General features: G+C 45.3%; 1 protein-coding gene across 1 annotated transcript in view; it reads right to left on the reverse strand.

Moving 5' to 3' along the window:
• Positions 1-1,341: 1,341 nt before the first annotated feature.
• The window catches only part of LOC127390254 (protocadherin alpha-2-like), a 132,504-nt gene continuing 110,430 nt past the window's right edge, over positions 1,342-23,415 (reverse strand). The window contains exon 4 of the mRNA XM_051631569.1: positions 1,342-3,294. Coding sequence (XP_051487529.1) covers positions 2,984-3,294 — 311 coding nt within the window. The 3' untranslated portion in view covers positions 1,342-2,983. The remainder of the gene's footprint in view (positions 3,295-23,415) is intronic.

The raw sequence follows: 23,415 nt of genomic DNA on the forward strand, positions 1-23,415 counted from the left end.
CACATGAAGAAGATGAGGAAATGAAAGATGATCCAAAAAGATATCAAAAGCTGCCTGCAATTGATTTCATAATGGATTTTCATATGTGAAATTAGGGAAATGCATTTGGGGTGCTATGTTCCTCCCCTTTATGAAAGATCACTGGAAAACTTTAATTGGCTCCTCTCCTGTGATGTGCAATGACCCAAATACTGAGCAGGAAGAAACTGTACAAGATGAAGCTGCAGAAGCCTAATGTAAAATCATAGAATCATAGAACTATACAGGTTGGAAAATATGAGATTATCTTTTTAGTGACTGGATGTTATTAATGCACAGCATAACTCAGACTTAAGACATAAAAGCCCATTGGTTTTGGCCACTGATCTGATAGGCATAAACCTCAGACTTCCAAAGACAATACGTTCACAGAACTTAATGAACTTGAAGGTCTTTTACTCCAAGTTGATTCTGTATATGGATTCTGAGAGGAATCAAGTGGTAAAAAGCCCCCAAATTGTAATTTCCTTGTTAACAAATTCTGCAGTGTGTTTTGTCTGGCTCACTTCGTTGTCATCAAGAGCATAAAAGAAACCTTTGTTTATTGATTCTTGTCTGTCCTGGCCACCAGCTCCATCCTCACTTCTCATTGTTGTGTGATATTTAAACAGTGACCCCCAAAGCTGTGGCAGAATGTGCAAGTTCACACCACCCCTTCACCCCCAAGTATCAATGTTTTTGCATTAAAAACAAGCTCCCTCCCCAAATCTCTGACCTTTTTTCCTTTTTGCTAGCCTTTCAAAATGAATCAAGGATTCTCTATCTCAAGGAGCATCTTTTTTGTTGCCAGTAAGACAAGACTGGTAGCAAAAGAAAGCTCTGGAGAGACCACATGAGGCCATTGGTGCTTCATGCTTTGAGATGGAATTCTTTTATTAGAGCTTTCCCCTCTGTGGTGTTTCAAGTCTTGCTGCAGGTTCTTTCAGATGAAGAGGAACTGCCCTATTCTCAACTGTCAGCAGTCTGGACACTTAAACCAGCCAAGATATGTCTCAAGGAATCTAGTTGTTCTCTTTGATCCTAGATTAAAGGGCCTGTGAGAAATTTTAGAGCTATGTAGTTTCTTACACAGTTCCAATTAATACGACATTTGAGCTTTATTCTGTGAATGTACAATGATCATGTAGAAAACTCCTTGGAATTCCCTCCTCAGCTATCTTGTATTTAAGAATACATGTATTGGTTTTATAGCAACATCCTCAGCCACATTCAACGCTCCATTTATACCCTTTAGGTTCAGTAATTCACAGAGCTTTAGCTTCACAGATTCTTAGCAATAAATCCCCAAATGCATGCATTGGCTTGATTTAAGAAAGATATTTTACTTGTGTTTCATACACAAAAAAACTTGATAATCAACAGTGGCTTAAAAAAAAAAATTAACACTACTCCACTTCTTCACAAGTGTACAAAAAAAGCAATAATGGATTTACATTCAACAGTAAAGCTTAAATTCCACTCTAATAATAGTTGCATTGACATTCACATACACAAGCACAGAATAAATATTGCAGGATTCTTATAAGAGCATACAGCATACATACAGTACTTGAATTTTACACACTAGTGTTAGTAGGGTTGGAAAGTCATCATCTCATAGAAAAGTAGAACTAAAATCAGAAAAGGTTGTGTGGGAGGTAACACCAGGGCACTGCACAGAGCTAGCAGGTCAGTAAATCCATGTGTGTGAGGAGTTTGCTTCTGCTTCTTCATATTAGGACAGTTGGTTTGCAAAGGTGTGTTCAAAGTGCAGGTTAATGCCAAAAAAAAAAAGTCAAAAAGAAAAAGATATTCCTGTATTTAGTAATACATGCAAGAGGCAGCCCTCAATCACCCCACAGAATAAAGCTGTTATTGGCAAGTGGCCGATATAATACAGATGTTTCAGGCAATTTTTCTAAAGCACTTTAATAGCAGCAATTATCATTTATAATGGCTCTAGATTCGCTTCTGTTTGGGTTAAAGGGCATCGTATTTCTTTAACATTTACAGCTATATTTCTTTATAAATAAATATCTCAGATAACAAACAGCATAGTTAACGTTTCTTTTTTTCTCTCTCTCTCTCTTTTGCATAAGTGTCGTGGAAAAACTCTGACCTTTTCAGAGACAGAATGTGCAAAATAATGTTAGAGTGGCAAAAGGGACACAGAGCATCACAGTCAGTTACATTCCTGGGATGTCAGCCCAGCCCTTCTCCAACTCGGAGGGCCAAGGGTAACCCAGGGCCTTAAGGGACAATTTTCCCATTGGCTTGCTTGGTAAGAGCTAAATTTTATGGTAGCTTAAAGAGCTGTAAATGTGAGGGTTTATTTGCAGGAGTGTGTACAATACGTCATGGATAGGACTCAGTATTCCCACACTGTCACTTCTCAAGATTTGAAAAGTCTGGGCATCTCCTTTCAGACATTTCCTCCCCAGCCTGAACATCTTTGAACATTTCTGTTCATTAGGTGTTTCCTCTGTTGTTTATTTACCAGCTCTTCTTGCATTTTAGAGCCTGATCTCATACCACCTAGCTGACATCTGCACATGAGTATTTCCAATCAGATAGAGGGTGCACAACATTAAACCTTTTAAACCTGCCCTGTAAGTGTCATCAAGACAGGAGCACAGGAACCACAGTGCAGAGAGTCCAACCTCTCACTGGCTGTACTGTGAAGATTCTCCTTTTCGGCGTAGGAGAAAGGAAACTTGTGTCTGCTTTTTAGAGTCTGAAAACAAGCCAGAGTGGAGAAAAAGAGTTAACACCAGACTTAATAAAGCTGTTAAGACAAAAACCTGTTAAGCAATTTAGACAGACACTGTGAATTTCCTGCTGATTTTCTCAAGTCTGTACATACAGGAAATTTGTTAACGGTAGGAAGAAGTTGGGAGCTGCTACATAGGAGAAATCTGCCATTATTACAAAAACTGGCTAAGTGGATTCTCTCAGTATAAACCCCTCACTGGTCACTGTTCTCAGTGGTGCTGTTGCCCTTTTCTTTTTTCTCCTGAGTCTTGTTCCCCTTCTTCTTTTTCTTCTTTTTCTTGGTCTCTTCCTTCTTGCCAAAGGTTATGAAGTCACTTTTGTCAATTTGGCTGTTGGGCGGCTCCTGCCGAATGGAGATGATTGCAGGAGATCCCGGGATAATGAATTTGTCTGGCAACTCACCAGGACCACCTTGTTTGGGATTGCCCGGTCCAAATTTAAAGGTCCAGCTGTTGCTGTTCACACCAGCTCCCACTGGGGGGGACACCTCTCCTGCCTCAGGTTCTGAAAAAGTCAAAACAGCAAGAAAACCTTAAAGCATCGTTAAATACAAGCACTCAGTGAGTATCAGCTTCGTGTGTGGAAGCTCTGGCTTCCATCTGGCTCTACATTGACTCCTGGTTGCTTGGCTGCTCCTCTGGGTTGTTATTGACTGTTTTTTGTCCAGGTTGCTCAATGCTGGTATGAACAGATAGACTCCAAATACTGCTGGGCCCATCATGCTTTGGATCCCACGTTGTGTCTTGAAGTGCAATTGTTCTCTATTTTTATTTTTAATGGGAAGTGCAAGGAATGAAAGATGACTGTGATGCAGCCCACTGTAGTTTCATAGCATGAAACACAACCATGGGTGTGCTTGAGGGTGTCAAGTCTTTTGGGAAAGGGTTCGAGGAGTGTCCAGAGTAGGGAAGTCAGCCTTAGCAGTGTGCACATCTGTGCTGGATATCATGGAATCATAGAAACATCCTGGTTCAAAGGGACCTTGATAATCAGGTCCAACCATAAGCTAAATCCCCCTACCATAACCTGATTTACCCACTCAGTGCTTAAATCATGTCACTAAGCACCACATCTATATTTCTTTTCAATACTTCCAGGGATGGTGACTCTACCACCTCCCTGGGCAGCCTGTTCCACTGCCCAACCACTCCTTCAGTAAAGAAATTCTGTCTAATATCCAGCCTAACCCTCCCCTGGTGCAGCTTCAGGCCATTTCCTCTGGTCCTGGTCATTATTCACTTGGGAGAAGAGCCCAACTCCCACCTCCCTGCAACCTCCTTTCAGGCAGTTGTAGAGAGCAATGAGGTCTCCCCTCAGCCTCCTCTTCTTCAAACAAAATGATCCCAGTTCCCTCAGCCTCTTCTCACAGGGCTTTTTCTCCAGACCTTTCCCCAGCTTGGTAGCTCCTCTGCACAAGCTCCAGCAACTCAACATCCTTCTTGTGGTGAGGGCCCAGAACTGGGCACAGTGCTCAAGGTGTGGCCTCACCACAATCACCTCTCTACACCAGCTGGCCACACTATTCCTGATGGAGACCAGGATGCCACTGGCCTTCTTGGCCACCTGAGCAAACCATCCTACCAGCTGTGTCCAGGATTCCTTGTGGAGTAAGTTGGTGCATCCTAGCAAGGAATCTGAAAGCCAACAATTATGTACATACCTATGCATGTATCATAGAATCACAGAATCCCAGACTGGTTTGGGTTGGAGGGACCTTAAAGATCATCTAGATCCACCCCCCTGCATGGGCAGGGACAGCTCCCACTAGACCAGGCTGCTCCAAGCCCCATCCAACCTGCCCTTCAACACTTCCAGGGATGGGGCAGCCACAGCTTCTCTGGGCAGCCTGGGCCAGGCTCTCACCACCCTCATAGTGAAGAATTTCACTGTGCATGTATGTAGGTAGGTCTGTCTGTGTGTGTGTGTATGTATGTATGTATATATGTATGTATGTATGCATGTATGCATGTATGCAGACCACGTGGCTGATCAGCAGACATGGCACTAAAGCAAAAATAGGTGTTAGCTGAATTGCCCAGGTGGAGATTCTGCAGGACTCTGTCAATCTGGTCTCAGAAATATTCATACTCTTCTTCAATGGACTCTAACAACCTGTTCCATTTTCCCAGGAAATGAGGTGACTCTTGCAAGGGAATTGTAAAGTTTTTCTAAACTATGAGCTTCAAAGCAGAATGGGAAATTGGACAGGGCTGGTGTCAAATTTGTGATTAAGGTGTTGAGAATGGTTCAAAAGTAAATCATATCACAGTGAGTTCTCAAGCTGTGAAGCTCCTTACTCTGACATGTCTTTTTTTCTTATTGTAATATCACAACATAAAGGCTGAAAAACACCAGACTGGTGGTGTTTTGAACTCTTGTTTTTATTAATTGCTATGGTGGAATGGTAGATGACAATCTTTGATACTGGAAAATCTAAAGGCAAGTTCTGTCCCCAGCTTCAGGCTCGCAGCATGAAGCAAGTTTTAATTTTATTTCCATGATTTTGCCAAGATGGAGCTAATCATATTGAAATGTTTCTATGCATTGTCCTGACAAGGACAATTTCCTAGCACAATGAGATGCAACACAGATCAGGTTCTTCCGTGAGAGGAAATCTTAAAACCTGGCCTGTTTGTTGCTTTTGTTTTCTTAAACTTTGAAAATTCTTTGTAATTTCCAGTACTCCCAGTTTTGCACAGGAACAGCACGTCCATTTTAAGGAATCATTTCAAGTGTTTAAGGGATTGTGATCAGGGGAAAGCTCAATGCATTGATGCTAAAGCCCTCAAAAGTGATGAAAACATTTGTAGCCACACTTTGAAAGTGCAGTCTCACCAACAGAGGACCTGCCACCCTTGGAACTCTCCAAGATTGTTCCAGCACCACGGGAATGATGTTCAAAACCATTGATCTGATTAAGTCCCAGCATCACTCTGCTCTGCAGCAGAGCTCTCCAGATGAATGGGCAAAGATGTTCAGGGGGAAGAAGAAGGTGGAATGTGTTACAAGGAAGTGTTGGAAAACCAGCTGAGAGGTACTCCATATCCCTTGGAAGAGGAGCCAAGAACATGGAAAGGAGGAGAAGAAATAGAAGTCCTGGGTCTCCCACTGGTGAAAGAGGGCAGGAAGAGAAGCCGAGTAGCCACTCTAGAGGGTGGTCTCCAACATTTTGTCAAACCAGAAGATGCTATTCAGCACACCTCAGCTGCTCTGTATCCCTGTAGTAGCAATGAAAAATATTGCATTTGCTTTAGCAGCCATTTCATGAACTGAACAGCACCTCCCATACTTTGTGTTCTGTGAGCCTTCATCTTCTGCTTTCCTTTTAAATAAAATGAATATCATGTGTGCAGACACAGGGCTCAAAAGCTTAGGAACCCATTTTGCTGCTTTGTGCTTTCTCCTGCCTGGCAATAAAATAATCACCACTGGACAGCAAGATTCCTTTTAAGCTTCTGCAAATTGATGCAGTACATCCATGTCACGGAGCCAAAGAAATGTGCATACATGACACATCAGAACTGTCTCTGAGACCATCTAACAGGTTTGGCACATGGATTCTAGGTAAAGGAATCACAGAATCCTAGATTGCTTTGGGTTGGAGGGACCTTAAAGATCATCCTGTTCCACCCCCCTGCATGGGCAGGGACACCTCCCACCAGCCCAGGCTGCTCCAAGCCCCATCCAACCTGCCCTTCAACACTGCCAGGGATGGGGCAGCCACAGCTTCCCTGGGCAACCTGGGCCAGTGTCAAGGAGGAACAATCTTAGGCACATTTAAAATTCATGTTTAATCAAGGATTAGAAGAACCTGAACATTTCTTTTCCCCCTAAGACTATATTTAATTTGATTTAAAGTTTAGTTATTCCAGGAACTCCTAAAACCACTTTAGTGACCTTAACCTCCCTAGTCTGAAATACCTTTTCTGAAGTTATTGTTAACGTGGAAGTTCCTCTTTTCTGTAAATTTCCTATGGACTTAAGTATCAACTTCAGATTTTTCACGTTTGTCACTGTCCAAGCAATCCCTTTCATATTAAACACATTAATATGAACCATCTTTCATATCTGCTTCACAAAGTATTTTGGTCAGGTACCTTTCATACTGATTTTGATTCTTTGAGATGATCAATTACAAAGGTGAATGTTGTGTGTTTTGGCCTTTTTCCAAATTACTAATCAATTGTCTTTCTCCAGCAATACAAAAAAGTGAGCTTTCCTATTGTATCTAAAAAATCAAGCCCTACTGGGGAAATAAATCCTTTCCCCTTCCCAACCAGTCCATGCAATATTAATTCCAAGTAATGTTGGCCCAGACCCAATGCTCTTTCCCTGTTATTCATAGGAAAAAAAACAGCCAAAGGTGACCTCAAATCATTTTTAAACCATCCTTGCTCTGGTTGGGAAGAGCCCTGTAGCAGTGAAGAATGCAAAACCTGCTTTGAAGTGTACAAGGACACGACACTCTCACAGTGCCCCCACAGCACAGCCAAAACAATGTGGTGTGTATTCTTCATAGAATCATAGAACGGTTTGGGCTGGAAGGGACCTCCAAGATCATCTAGATCCAACCCCCTACATGGACAGGGACACCTCCCACCAGCCCAGGTTGCTCCAAGCCCCATCCAACCTGCCCTTCAACACTGCCAGGGATGGGGCAGCCACAGCTTCTCTGGGCAGCCTGGGACAGGGTCTCACCACCCTCACAGCAAAGAATTTCCTCCTCATGTCTCACTTAAATCTCCTTTCTTCCAGTTTTAACCCATTGCCCCTTGTCGTCTCCCTCCCTGCCCTTGTCAAAAGTCCCTCCCCAGCTTTCCTGGAGCCCCTTCAGGCACTGGAAGCTGCTCTAAGGTCTCCCTGGAGCCTTCTCTTCTCCAGGCTGAACAGCCCAACCGTCCCAGCCTGGCTCCAGGGCAGAGCTGCTCCAGCCCTCCCAGCATCTCTGTGGCCTCCTCTGGACTCGCTACAGGACCATCATGTCCTTCCTATGTTGGGGGCTCCAGAGCTGGACACAGTGCTCCAGGTGGGGTCTCATGAGAGCTGAATAAAGGGGGACAATCCCCTGCCTGGCCCTGCTGGTCACTCTGCTGGGGATTCAGCCCAGGACACGGGTGGTTTTTGGGCTCCAGCACATGGTGCTGGCTCATGATGAGCTTCTCAACACCCAACACCCCCAAGTCTTTCTCCTCAGGGCTGTTTTTGATCCATTCTCCACCCAGCCTGTACTTGTGCTTGGTATTACCCTGACCCAGCTGCAGGACCTTGCACTTGGCCTGGTTGAACTTCACGCAGTTTGCATGAGCCCACCTCTCCTGCCTGCCAGGGCCCCTCTGGATGGCATCCCTTCCCTCCAGCATGACTCAACACAGGACATGAGACAGTGACAGTGACTGTGCATTATCCATTTTACCACACAAATACAATAATGTGCAAGACTCAAGGGTATCCTTAAGGTACAGTGACTCTTTTTCCTTGCATGAGAACTCGTGCCAGTCTAACGGGCTGCACACACGTGTCTGCATTACTGAAATCTAATTCAGAACAGGACACTGACCTTTTAATCTGGTTCTGCCTAGACAAATCCACTCACCAGATAAAGTCAGTAACATTTATCCCAAAGCCATCTGACATCATGCATCCAAACACAACAAACCCATCACCTCGACCCTAGAGGCAGGATTCTGTCACGACAAAGACTAAGGGGCTCTGCTTGCATTTCTGTGTTGCTTTTTTCCCTGTCCCTGAATATGTTTGTTGTCTGTACAAACTAAGCATTTTCATACACCTTAATAATCACTAAGCAACTAATTATCCTTAGAGCTGTGTGGAGAGCTCACAAATAAAACCACAGAGACAGACTTAAGGAGTTAACAGCCCTCATTTCCCATGAGAGCTTCAACAGCCTCCTCAGGAAATTTCCTTTCTGCCTGATTTACCTGATAATGTGTGTATTTATCTGTATTGGCTGGAAGGTCACAGTTCAGCTGTACCAACAATTTGGTGTGTTTAGGCATTTCAGATCAAGGCTAAATGTCACTTACCACCTAGTTTCCAAAACTGCCTCCTGTTTCTTACCAGCAGGAATTTAACAACTTGCCACTTAGATGCTGTTTTACATTTAACAGGATTAGTCATAATTCTCTTGTGTATTTTCTGGGTCTTACTGAATATTTTAAAGTTGTTTATTAGACCGAGAGGAAAATCTAAATAAAATAAATCTGCAAGCTATATTTATACCACTTAATTTAAAACATTACGCTTCTCCTCTCCCTACATCTACACAGTGGGGGTTTTACCAGAGTTACTACATGAGAGTGCAGAGTCTGGCCATTTTCCAGCAGTGTCCAATGGCAAGGGGCAGTGAGCACAAACTGGAGGACAGGAGGTTTGGGCTAAACATGAGGAAAACCTTCTTTCCTGTGAGGGTGACAGAGCCCTGGGACAGGCTGCCCAGAGAGGCTGGGAAGTCTCCTTCTCTGGAGACATTCCAAACCTGTCTGGACATTTTCCTGTGGGATCTACTGTAGATGACCCTGCTCTGGCAGGGGGTTGGACTAGATAATCTCCAGAGGTCCCTTCCAACCCCACCACTCTGTGATTCTTTGATTCATTTGCTGCAGCTCCAAGGATTACTTGAAAGACTGCTCTTTCACTTCATTGTTATGGAACATGGCAGCCTTCATATTCAACAACCAAATGATTTATTTTTCATGCATGCACACAGCAGAACCCAAAATCTAGGCTGCACCTGCAGCTCCTGATGCTCCCTCGCCTGTGGGCCTGCATGCTAAAATAGGAGATGAACTTCTCACCCCTTCCATTTGCTCCTGCTCTCACAGAAATACAAGTGTCTCAGTAGACTTAAATGGAATCTAGAGCAACAGAGACTCTGCAGTCAAGTATATCATATATTTAGTTGGCAGGAAAGGACTTCTAGGTTGTCTTTCCAAGTACTTCTTTTTCTATCCAGTGACTGTTGTCTGAAGTGCAGAGGCAGAACTACATGCAGCTCCACCACTCTAAAATCACCTCTCTGAAAGTCTGAAGCAGCAGGGTATGGTGCCTGCCAACTTTCTTCTCTTCCAGAGGCATTTATGGGTCATACAGTGTAGCCCTCTGCCTCTCACGGGATTGAAAAACATACACATCAACAGGCACTTCTTCAACAAGTCCTCATTTCTCTGAAAGCACCTGCTTTTCCACACATTGTCAGGTAGAAATGGAATGTGGGTGTCACCGGCTCCAGAAGCCCAGGACAGGAGCAGGGTTCAGGTGAGCTGGGTCATCTCATTGAGCTCAGAGCATCTCACGCTCCAGCCCATGGGATTTTCAGAGGCACCCAACTCTGCTTCAAGAATAGAGTCCCTATAATTTAGCTCCTAGCAAATGTAAGCACCTCTTTTCTTTTGTTTTGTTTTCCTTAGATGTCACCCACAGAGTGAGGTCTCCCTTTTCTACCTTCAGCCACTGATAAAAGTTGGCATCCAGCCTGAAGTACCTAATTCAGTACTTGCCACAGTCTAAAGAGAGACAGGCACCCTCAGGAGGCAGTACAAGCCACCCAGCTTCAACACCCATTTTTAGATGCACTCAATTGGAAAAGACAAAGGGCAATGGGTGCAAGTTACTCCTGGGGAGATTGGACTCCAGAAGAAAATTTGTCACCACGAGAAGAGTTAGACTTTGGAATAATCTCCCAAGGGAAGTGGTGGATTCCCTCACTTTGGACAGTTTTACGACTCAGCTCAACAGGGTTTGATGGGTTGAGTCATCTCATTTAAGCTGCATTATTACCTAGAAAGGTTGGACGAGATGATCCTTGAGGTCCCTTCCAACCTGGCATTCTATGATTCTAGGAATTTTCTTTGCTCCTCTCTCTGCAGGAGCTCTATCAGCTTTGCTTCTCAACTATTGACAAAGCCTGGATAAACTAGACAGCTAAACTTTTGGGTGGCCAGTGCAAGAGGAGCTGAATTCTACCCTCAGGAGCAAACTAAGCAGCATCATGGCTTGGGAGATGTTGTGTTAATGACCATGCCAGAGCATTTAAGATAAACAAACCTTTGAAAGTAATCTCTTCCATGGTGACAGACACAAAAATCTTGGGCAACTATTTGCAAGATGAGGCCACTTTCTCAAGCCTAATCCCTTCACAGGAATTTAATTTAGGCAGGCATAGGCATGTTCTGTCGAAATACCTGAGCACATTGTTAAGGCTGCACCATTTCTACCAGTTAAAAGGCCCCATTTTAGTTAGGACAGCAGTGACACCACTTGAGTGTAGGTCTGGAGTGATGTTCTCCTGCAAGACTCCAAAGCACAGGTCTGTCCCTGAGATGTACGGTGCTGTCTCCTCAGATGCAGCATTTGCAAACTCACTCAAGTGAAGGGTTGGCATGTAAAACCACCTGAGCTGGTGTGGAAATGGAAACAAAGTCGAAATGTTGAGTGATGGGTACAAACAGGCTGAAATTGAGATGTCTTCTAAATCTGGGGCAAAATCTCTGCTCACAGAACGTGCCATCCCTCAGCCCACAGATTCATCTCCCATCAGGTCTGGGCAAAGACTGCAATTGCTGTCTCACTGACTTTTTTTTTTTCTTTTTTCTTGTTGGGGTGTGTTGAGGGGGGTGGTGGGATGACCATGTGTTTTTTCCTGTCCCTGTAAAGCCCCACAGCCCCAACCTGCTGTTTCCCAGGAGCAGGTGGTGCTCACTTCCCATAACATGACCTGCCCGTTCCTTCCAAGGGTCGCACTCACTGTCTCTTCCTCTCATGCTTCTGCTTCCCCAAAGAACCTGTGTCAGAAGAAAGCTAACTCGTGTTGGAACAGATGTTCCTCTGCTCAAGGGGGGAAAGAGGAAAGCATTTCTGTGCAGCTCTGCCTCTCTGCAGTGACATTTTTGACTGTGTGACATGCTCAGCCAAGACAGCAGCTTACGGTCAGCTCTCTTCCACCCCTCCCCACTTTGTCCCTGTCTTTAAAATGTTGGTGGCTCTTGGAGTCGGGAGTTCACTTAGATAAAAGCTTTCAGTCAAACCCATCTATTATTTATTAAGTTCAAAGGAAATCTTTTTCAGTGCTTTTTTCCTGGGCACCAGAACATGCCTCTAAAGCTACCGTGAGAGCAGGGCTAGCCCAGCACTAATCCCAGACCCTTCTGGCCCTAGGTCAGAACAGCAAAACACATTAATTAAATGAATGAATTTAAAAGTAAGATCACGCAATAAGCAGGAAGCAAACTGCAGAGAAAGCTAACCATTAACCTGATTTCTCTCTTCCCTGCCTCCTGCACTGATGCTGCACCGACTGCAGCCCCTGTCCCTGGCAGGCTTAATGAATATTCACTGTTAGAAAGGGTCTGACATTCTGCAAGGATTCCAAAACAGCACATCAAATGCAAACACTGTGCACTGAAAAAAACCTCTCCCTGTGACTCAGAGCATCTCTGCAGACATTCTGGCTTCACTGATCATCCCTAAGCTTTTTGGGGATTAAAATGCCCATTTAATCTTCCTTTTGAAAAATGAAAAAAAAACCACAAAACAACTACCCGAGCCAAAAATGAAATCACAAACAACAAGACAACAAAGGAAGCAAATAAAAATCCATCCTCAGTATGATAAAATGACAGATACTGAATGGAAAGACAGAGAAATTATTCAGTCAAAAAAAGATTAAATATTTGAACTATCAGCTTGACAAACATTCCCAACCATCTCTAAGGACTACGTCAATTTGAAGTCTTAACAAATAATTCTCACTCTCTGCCCTTCCATCTGTTTGACCTGTTCTGCACTCAGGATGCACAACAGGAGGAGCAAATGAAATTAAAGTCCTCCCCAGCCAGCAGTCTGCAGCTTTAACCCATTGCTTGGATTTAAAGTCAGGAACATAAAACAGGGTGATTATAGCACGTACGTTGTGGGAGACCTGCACACCCCACTGCTCCAACATCCAGACCCAAGGCAGGGGGTGGCCTGGAGGTCATTGCCAGCTCAGTCTCAGGTTATTGTCCTTGCTGGCATTCAAATTGAATCTAATTAGTGATTACCTGTCTCATTATAAGAAAGCAATCTTACACGGCTGTGTGTTAAAGCAATTGGCTCAGTGGCTCTGCCAATATCTTCTGAGATACCTGAAAGCAAAAATGGATTTGTTTGCTACCACAGCCTGCTGTGGCCAGAGCACACGGACTAAATGGCTTCTTGCAGCTGCTGAAGAAGCAAACAGAGCCCAGTGTCTGCAACCCCAAGCTCCTCTCACTCCCTTTTCACTAAAAGAGGCTCTTCCTCCCACAAAAACATCAACCTTCTTAGGTACTATCTTTCCATGCTGCACTTGTGCCCAGTCCTGCTCCCCCCGGTAGAATTAGCCTTGGGAAGGACCTGGTAGTGCTCGCTCAGCACAAGCTTTAACCCTTTTCTCTCCAAACTGAGGACTAATCTGCTGCATCACTGAGACAGCATGTGCACACAGACAGCACGTGCACACAGACAGCGTGTGCACACACAGCTGGGATGCTCTGGATCATCTTTCCTGCTCTAATCCAGCGCTGGACTGCAGGGGATGCAGTATATGAATATTTGTGCCACATGGAAGGGTGGTTAGGGAGAGACTGCTCCTGCAATCTAAGGGAGCTGGCTTTTTCTTTGGGCATTTCACCACTTCTGCAGGCCCACAGTGAGCATTTTTAAGATTTCATCATTGAAAACAGTAAAAAAAAAATATTAAAAATACCAAAATCCAGACGATGTTCATCTTATAATTGTGTTGTCAACATAGTGTGGGCAGCTTAGAGCATCAGCCATTCTACCCTTGTTTTAATGAAAACTTTAGAATCATAGAATCATTAAAGTTAGAAGGGACTTCAAAGATCATCAAGTTCCAACCCCCCTGCCATGAGCAGGGAACCACTAGACCAGGTTACACAAAACCTCATCCAACCTGGCCTTAAAAACCTCCAGGGATGGGGCATCAACAACCTCCCTGGGCAACCCATCCCAGTTCCTCACCACCCTTAGAGTGAAGAATTTCTTCCTCATATCTCACCTCAATCTCCCCTCTCTCAGCTTAAAACCATCACCCCTTGTCCTCTCACTGTCTTCTCTGATGAAAAGCCCCTCCCCAGCTTTCCTGGAGCCCCTTCAGGCACTGGAAGGTGCTCTAAGGTCTCCCTGGAGCCTTCTCTTCTCCAGGCTGAGCACCCCAACTCTCTCAGTCTTCATAGCAGAGCTGCTCCAGGCCTTGGATTATCTTGGTGACCCTTCTCTGGATCCTCCCCAACAGGTCTATATCTTTCTTGTGCTGAGGGCACCAGAGCTGTACACAGTATTCCAGGTGGGGTCTCACCAGGGCAAGGAAAAGGCAGTGAATAGTGCAGGAAAACTGGACTTGTCACTGGGGGTACCTGGGAAGGGAGAGGGGGTGTGGGAAGCAGCTGGGGACAGTGTTGCCCCAAGGACTTGTTGTGGGTTGGCCTTGCTGCCACCTCCCCCACCTCCCCCAAAGAAAAGGCTTTTCTTTGCCTTCCTGTCAAGCCAGGGCTGTGCAGCCTCCTTAAATAGCCTGGATGGAACCAACTCCAGCAGCAAACAGCCCCCCAGGCCTCTGCTGAGGGTGGGGTTTAGGATTGCTAGCTGAAACATCCCCAAAATGTGGACTTTGAGTCAAATCTTTAAAAAAACCCAACACACCAGGGATGTGAGTTGTGTGGCTCAAATCTCCCTCTGGATGTGACCAGGAAGGAGGTGGAATTGCTCTCAGCTGACTCCTGCTGGGTGGGGGAGGCTGCCTCTGTTACATAAAGACATGAAATATTGCAAAGAGACCAAAAAAATCATTGCAGAAGACAGGGAGAGATCTGTGCACTGCCTGGTCTCTTCTCTGGGAAGCCAACTGCAGTGACTGTTTGCTGTCCAATTTAAATAATTGAATTCTTACACACAAGCATTTTCCTGTGACAGACAACAGGCTCACAGACCATCATAAATCCTGCTGTGAAGGTGAAAAGGAGGAAACATTTCCTGGCTGCTGCAGCTTGTAACAGGATTCTGCAGCCAGCAAACCCCCTCTTTGCTCTCTGCTAGATGAGCTATTGAACAGAGGCCAAGAGTCCAGATGTGCTGTCTGGTTGTTTCCTACCACAGGAGGCCACTCTGCTTCTATGGGGTGGTCAGAGGACCAGCAGCTTGGCCTCCTGTCTACAGCCTTTGCAACCACCCTCTGCCCACCCATCTCACTGGCTGCGATTGATTCCCCAAAGGAGGAACATTTCAGGTCAGGGATTTCAAGCTGCCCAATTTTCAGGCTGCCCAGGGCAGTGGTAGAGTTTAAGGGAAAGGATTTATTTTTCCAACAGGGCTTAACTGATTCTACACAGTAAGAAAGCTTCCTTTTTTGTATTGCTGGAGAAAGAGAATTGATCAATAATTTGGAAAATTAGCATCTCAAAGACAAAAAAGCCACGTGGAAGTGGTGCTGAGGGGCATGGGTTAGTGGTTGACTTGGCAGTGCTGGGTTAATGGTTGGACTTGATGGTCTTCAAGATCTTTTCCAACCAAAATGATTTTATGATTCTATGAAGGGAAGGGGGAGGGCAGGATTAGATGTTCTCCTCGCATTGGATCTCCTGGACAGGACCAGCTTGTTTTTGTGTCCACCTTGGAGATTGAACATTCCTAAATCAGTTTAATTCAGTCTCTCCTGCTTATTCTCAACACAACTATTTACCCAGTCCCACCCAGTCTCTACAGCTGTGAAAACCTCCTGCAGGAGACCTTCCCTTAGCATAGACCATATCACTGCTGGTGCATCAAGAGGGAAGAGCCCAGCGTGGCTGCCAAAGCCCAGTGCTGGCAGGCAAAAGAGAACTCCCATTTTCAACTGAGCACAATTCATACAATGACAGTAACTATGGCAACCTTAGCATCAATTTTAGCCTTTTGAAGGAAAATCTCATTTTAACCAACTAACTGGAGGCTTGAAGTGGTACTGAAGGAAAAAGGGACACATTTATATCAGTGCTTATTTTAAACATGAATGAATGGGTGAGCTTCACCACTTAGAAAGTGTTCTGTAGTAAAGGATCATGGACACCTAAGAAATGGTCTTAAAAAGGTAACTTTAAAAAAAAATTCTCCATCATCTGTGTTCAGCTCACAGGCTTCGACCACTCCTCTTGCACGTGGCTCCCACCCCAGCAGCCCAAACCATCCTCTCAGAAAAACACCACACAAAGCTTCAAAGGGTGGAAAATGCAGTGCCTTGTTCCTCAGAGGTTGAAGGTGGCTCCATGCTCTGGACCTCAGAGCTGGAACCTGGTCCCTGGTTCTGATCATAAATAAAGGGATAATTTTACTGGCATTTTATGGGTGAAAGCTGAAACTGGCCTTTTCTCTATCTGCACCAAAAAGGGCAAGAAAGGGTACTAATAATGTTTTGGTTAGTTTGGCTGAGGCCTTTCTTCATTTTAAAAGCAAACTCCAGCCCACAGGTATAGAAAATTCATGCAGATCTGCAAAGTCCCTTAGCTGACCTCTGTAAACTTCTCGTTCTCCAAAAGCCAACTAACTAACTAGTAACCACTGGTTTGACTCTCACCAACATGGCTGTTAACCAGCAACCTGCCCTAAATGAGCAAGGTCCACAGGAAGGGGCTGTAGAACTGAAGACAAAACAGTTTCTGGCAGCCACAGCCCTCTTGCCTTTCCACAAATGTACATCACATGAACAGCTTCCCAACATCTCCTGTTAGGATCCCATCCCATAATGATTCCTTTTTGCTGAACTGGGATGAGTGGGGCTAATAATATTTCACATCAGCTAAAAAGGAATCTTAATTAAACCTGATGACTAACTGCTAATACAACATGATGAGCCCACGGGACTAGCACACTACACAGTTTCTCTGTGTTTCAGAATCCTTTCAACTTTCCCTGAGCAGAACTTGGAGGTGACCTTCTGAAGACTCCCCACACTCATTCTCCTACTGCAGAAATAGCTTTGCTCTTTCATGTGGTTGTAATTTCTTATGTTGTAAGTAAATACAGATATTGATATTTTGGAGTCATCGGGGTCTTTAAGCCTTTAAAGCAGATTATTTTGGTACTGATTAGATCGATCAGACTGAGTGCCCTGGAAGTCTGGACCTACCATGACTCCAGGCCTTCCACCTTTTCATCCCTCCCTGCAGCTAAAGGTGTCCTCTCAGTGTGGCCAGGACCTGCCTGAACCATCCAAAGAAAGGTTTGCATTAGGTTTTCTGTGTATCTGTGTAGTCCTGCTGAATGTAACAGATCTGCATCCACTTCTGTTCTCCTGGCTGCTGAAAACAAATTTAATGTGCTTTTGAAGCTCCTCACTTGTTCAGTGCTTTATTCTGTGATTCATTCTATGATTCTCCTTGGTCACATCAACTGAAATCCAGAAGTGCTGAGTGCTGAGTTGTGAAGGCCATATCATGCCAGAATAAAAGAAATCCAGCAAAGAGATTAATTGAGCAGGGAAAATACACAATTATGGATTATTAAGGTATGGTTATCTAAGTAAAGATGAGCTCAAAGCTGGCAGTTGCTTGGAAGAGATGGCACCACATCTCAGGAGCCAGTTGAACCAAGTTGCAGGTGCCTTTTGTGTATTTAGGACCAGCAGTTCTTATATATTCATCACACAAATGATGTGTACAGGAGTAGAGAGGTGAACCTGCCCCTGTGCTGGGCACTGGTGAGGCCACACCTTGAGCACTGGATGCAGTTCTGGGCCCCTCACTACAAGAAGGATGTTGAGCTGCTGGAGCTTGTCCAGAGGAGCTACCAAGCTGGGGAAAGGTCTGGAGAACAAGCCCTGTGAGGAGAAGCTGAGGGAACTGGGATTGCTTAGTTTGGAGAAGAGGAGGCTGAGGGGACACCTCATTGCTCTCTACAGCTGCCTGAGAGGAGGTTGTAGGGAGGTGGGTGTTGGGCTCTTCTCCCAAGTGAATAATGACCAGGACCAGAGGAAATGGCCTGAAGCTGCACCAGGGGAGGTTCAGACTGGATATTAGAAAGAATTTCTTTACTGAAGGAGTGGTTGGGCAGTGGAACAGGTTGTCCAGGGAGGCAGTGGAGTCACCATCCCTGGAAGTGTTTAAAAGAAATATAGATGTGGTGCTTAGTGACATGATTTAAGCACTGAGTGGGTAAATTAGGTTATTGGAGGGGGATTTAGGTTATGGTTGGACTTGATGATCTTCAAGGTCCCTTCCAACCAGGATGATTCTATTAAACATTGGGTGGAGCTATCTCAGTTCATTTTTGATCACTGTAACCTTTTCAGAATACAGCCCTCATAATCCCAGCTTGAGAGCTAGTAAATGACCTTCTTTATATCTCAATGATTTTGATTTTACAGCCCCAGTCATGCTTTATGCCAAGAATTGTTCCCTCCATGGAACAACTGGAGGAAGGGCTCAAGCTTGTCCTTCCACGTAAAATGAAGTTTTACTTTGTACTCAGGAGCTGCTCACTTGCTGATGGACTTCCCTCTTTTGAGAAAGGCATTGCTCAAGCAGTTGGAGCAGCAGGTCAGAAAGTTATTTCCAGAATATGCCTGCCATTTCACTTCTCTGAAGGAAACATTAAAAATTCAAGAGCTGCCTACAAATGCACAGGGAGATCAAATCTGGGAAATGAATAATTACACATAAAGTGTAATGGACTTCAAATGGATGTCTGACAGCAAAGTTAAGGAAAATTAACTTTATTTCTACATTATTGCTTAATGGAGGCTGGCTTATGGAAAAAAAAAAAAATCCCATCCTGATTAAATTTTAGAAAATTCATCTTTCTTAGAGCTGTGATTCCTTTAAATAAAAAAGTAGGGAGAAAATTATGGACAGGCTGTATCTGGATTGATAGCAAAGTTATTTTCCTTCCAGGAAATGTGTCACATGCCCAGGTAAGTAGGACAAGCTGTCAAAGAACAGAGAGATTTCAAAGATCTTAGTGCTTATAAAGGCTAAAAGGTGATGTTCTTGCTTCCTGAATCCTTTACTTCAAAGGGAGTTTTAAATTACCATCTGCTGAGATCTGCTTGCAGAATGTTTTAAGAACTGTTTTGAAGTTGAATTAAACATAAAAGTTTTGTTTTCCCACTGTCCTTGTGTGCATGTGGAATCATCACAGAATCACACACTGGATGTGAACATCCAGCTGGCTCATTTGGTGGGAACTTCCGTGAGTGCTGAGGAGGTGAGTGACTGGCTTTTAATTCTTACATATTTGCTCTACATGCAAGTGCACTCAGAGGGGTGCAGAGAGCAACCCCAGCCAGTGACAGGGACCACCAAGAAGTGTCAGGCTGTGCAAGGCTCTTCTTTAGCAGAAGAGAAAGAGGTGACTGAGGTGCGTGTGTTGATACAGTCTTTGCACACATTCTGACCTGCTAAGACCCTCAGCAGTCCTTGCCAGAGGTGGATCTACATCACATAAAGACAATGTTTCTTTCTGAAACCATTGGCCAAAGCAGATGCTTACACGTCCATAACATTTTAAAAATCTATTTGAGCTGCAAAAGTGAGGTGAGACCACATTATTTGCAATCCCATCAGAGCACTGTGCAATTAGGGCCCTCTGAGCCAGTCTTTGTGTTTCCTAGGGTGGGCCAAGCCCTCTCCCACCTCCAAGAACACCCCATTTTGGATTCTACCTTCCCAGCTTCCTTCCTCAGTCACATGGAGACCAGGTCAGGCGATGGAGGAAAGGGCTGGTTACATTATCAGCTCTGTACCTGGAATAGTGGCTTGATGGGTATCACGTCCTGGGTCACTTCAATCCACACAGACCACTCCAGTTCACAGGGTCCTGGCATGTCATGAAGCTCATATATGTTGTGATGATCAGTGCATATTCCTGCTGTATCAGGGAACACTGGTCCCGTACTGGGGACCCCTGGTGCCAGACCAACCAACTCACCCACCAGCTCTCCTGATCTCTCACCCAACAGGATCTGGTGCATAAGTTGGCAACTCACTGCAGAGGTGTGAGCCCAGCACGTGTCAGCACCAGAGCACAAAACCATCAGAGCTTCATTCTCAGCCTGTCCAACCAGCCACTTCCACACAGGGGGATTTTTGTCAGCTATTTCAATGTATTCCCTCACTGAGAAGGGGGGGAATGGGCAACTTCTGCAGCAAAACACCAGTTGCCTGGACAGAAGCAAGAGCAGATACTCATTCATCTTGACACGCCTTGTCCCTCTAAGCACAAGGTGTGAATGGCTGCAGCTCTTCCACTGCTCCCTGTTCTCCCTCTGATCCACCATGAACCTCACTCACAAAATCCCCTTTACACCAGACTTGAAGAGGAGATGGCTTTGGGGAAGGCAGCAGAAACACAGTTTGTGACAAGCAGGAGAAAAGAAGCTCTATTTTTATCTCCTCCTGCTGCCACATGGAATAGCACCACACTGGAGATGAGCACACATGCAGCTGCTCAGTGGCTGGAAGTTCAACAGTGGCTTTGAGACTGGAGGATGTGCAGTCAAAACACATAAACTGTGTAGGGAGGAGAAGAGACAGCAAAAGGATGCTTGAAAATGCTGTGCTTGATCTAGTTCATTCCACCCACCAGAGGCACAGAAGTCTGAATCTTCTATTGTGCAGCCTGGTCTGCTGGGAGGTGTCCCTGCTCACAGCAGGGAGGTTGGAACCTGAGGATCTTTAGGGTCCCTTCCAACCTCAACCATTCTGTGATATGCAATAATGTGTGTGCACATTCACTGAACCTTGCACTAACATTCAGTGCCTCTTCCTGTAAAGCCAGTATAATCATGCCTGCAGATCTTTCACAAGCAGCTATTGACAATTTTTGCATCAGCAGTTATCCAGTTTGCATCTCCAGTGACCCAGCTCAGTGAACAGATTTGTATCTGGGGATGAGCAAATCTGCCAGCTGCTCAGAGCTGACGTGTCAGCCTTCAGGAGGTGACACTACCTGGGGAGAAGACAAAGATTTAGGCTCAATAGTGAATCATAGAATCATAGAATGGTTAGAGTTGGAAGGGACCTTAAAGATCATCGAGCTCCAACCCCCCTGCATGGGCAGGGACACCTCCCACCAGCCCAGGTTGCTCCAAGCCCCATCCAACCTGCCCTTCAACACTGCCAGGGATGGGGCAGCCACAGCTTCCCTGGGCAACCTGGGCCAGGCTCTCACCACCCTCACAGCAAAGAATTTCCTCCCCATGTCTCACCTAAATCTCTCCTCTTTCAGTTTAAAGGCATTATCCCTTGTCCTCTCACTACAAGCCCTTGTTAAAAGCCCCTCCCCAGCTTTCCTGTAGGCCCCCTTCAGGCACTGGAAAGCTGCTAGGAAGTCCCACCAGAGCCTTCTCTCCTCCAGGCTCAACACCCCCAATCCCCTCAGCCTGTCTCCACGAGAGAGCTGCTCCAGCCCTCAGATCATTTCCATGGCCTCCTCTGAACAAGTTCCAACAGGTCCACATCTTCCTTATGTCAGGGGCTCCAGAGCTGGACACAGCATTCCAGGTGAGGTCTCAAATACTGACATGAGCCATACAGCCTTGCCTGGGGTATCTTTGGTTTTTTGTAGGGGCCAGAGCTTTTCCTTTGGCACATTAATATTTTTTAGTGATACGAACGTATTTTAAAAAATACAATATAACAAGAAACCAACAACTGTTTACAAATCCTGAAAACAATCAGTGAATTGTCCAGCTGCTCTCTTCAGGGCCTCAGTCATTCACCAAAGTACATCAAATGGTGCTAGGTGGGATGACTTGCCCCTCACTGAAGAAGCTGAGATAAACTCTTTGATCCAAGGCCCCACTGGGACCCGAAGTCACCTGTTTGGACAATTACACCTGCAACAGCACCCAAACCTGCAGAGCTTTATAGTAACCCCCACCATTTTCCTTCTGTATAAATAACTTGGGAATCAGTTGGTACTCTTCTAAATATCCCTCCTGCCTCCAGCTCTGTTTTAGTGCTTGTCTTCAGAAGCCAAAGGGGATCCCCCATTCCCTGCCTCCTGATCCTCAACTACGACCAGCCTCTGCAGGTTTTCTGCTGCTCCCCCAGGTCATTCTGCCTTGGGCTCTTCAGGAAGTAAGAAAAACACTGAGCAGGTGGCACTGCCTTAGTCTGACACACAAAGAACAGAATTGAGGTTGTTCTCTTGTGGCTGTTGTATTTTAATCACAATTAAATAATGAAAGAGCATAAACTTGCAGCCTGAAATTGCTCGTGTAGCTTTTTCTACCCACGTGGGCTCTTTGTGTCTCTAGTCTTGGCGTTGTGGGATCATGGCATGTCTGGTCACTCTGCCAGTTCTCAGAATATTTGCCATTTTGCTTAAACATCAGTAGTTTTGTGACTATCTGAGAATCTCAGGTCTCACAGGGGAAAAAAAGGAATAGTTACTTTTGCCTCCTAATGCACAGAAATAAAAAGAACTAACTCCTTAGGAAAAAAAATACATAAATGTGTCATCTTAAAAACAATCTCTACTTGAGGATTAAGCCTTGGGTGTTCAGGATCAGGAGCACAGGACTGACCTGATGCAAGTTGATGGGTGCTGACCCACTCTACTCTCTACACCATCATGCATCTACCACCAGGTGCTCTCTCTTGCCCAGGGAGACAAACAGAACATGCCAGACATGTGCTCCTGCTGCAGACCCAACAACTGCCTTCCCAAAGCTGATTTCAGACAATGAAGAGCTTGGGTCACAGAATCACAGAATGTCAGGGGTTGGAAGGGACCTCTGAAGATCATCAAGTCCAACCCCCTGCCAGAGCAGGACCAAAACTAGGGCAGGTCACTCAGAAAGGCATCCAGACAGGTCTGGAAAGTCTCCAGAGAAGGAGACTCCACAACCTCTCTGGGCAGCCTGTCCCAGGGCTCTGTCACCCTCACAGCAAAGAAGTTCTTCCTCATCTTGAGGTGGAACTTCCTGGGCTCCAGTTTGAATCCATTGCCCCTCGTCCTGTCCCAGGGCACAAGTGACAAGAGCTTGTCCTGCCTTCTTGATGCCCTCATGTATTTAGAGACATTAATCACTTCTCCCCTCAGTCTTCTCCTCTCTAGACTGAACAGCCCCAGGTCTCTCAGCCTTTCCTCATCCAACAAATGTTCCAGTCCCTTCATCATCCTCATAGCCTCCCTTGGACTCTCTCCAGTAGATCCCTGTCCCTCTGGATCTGGGGAGCCCAGAACTGGACACAACACTCCAAGTGAGGTCTCACCAGGGTGAGTAGAAGGGGAGAAGAACCTCCCTTGATCTGCTGGAGACACTCCTCTTGGGTCTGAGAATCACAGCACTGAGCAATCAATACTCATGGTCTGCAAGGCAGAAAACCATCTTTGATGGCTTCCTTCAGAGCTGTGCACGGTTTGTTGGATTCTTTTCCAGCATTTCAGTATTATGCTGCCTCCCTGAAGGCTGCGTGGCCCAACACTGTTCTTCTGCATAACTCTCTCTGGCACTTGACCTGAATATGCTTCTCCTGATTAGGCAGTGACATTGTCATCTGGAAACTCTGTTTGTACATTCAAACTGTTGCCTCAGCATCAAGGTGTACCCAAGGAATTCTGAACCCAGCTGTGTGTTTGTTAGGAAGT

Source organism: Apus apus, chromosome 13, assembly GCF_020740795.1.
Source record: "Apus apus isolate bApuApu2 chromosome 13, bApuApu2.pri.cur, whole genome shotgun sequence".
Classification (NCBI taxonomy): domain Eukaryota; kingdom Metazoa; phylum Chordata; class Aves; order Apodiformes; family Apodidae; genus Apus; species Apus apus.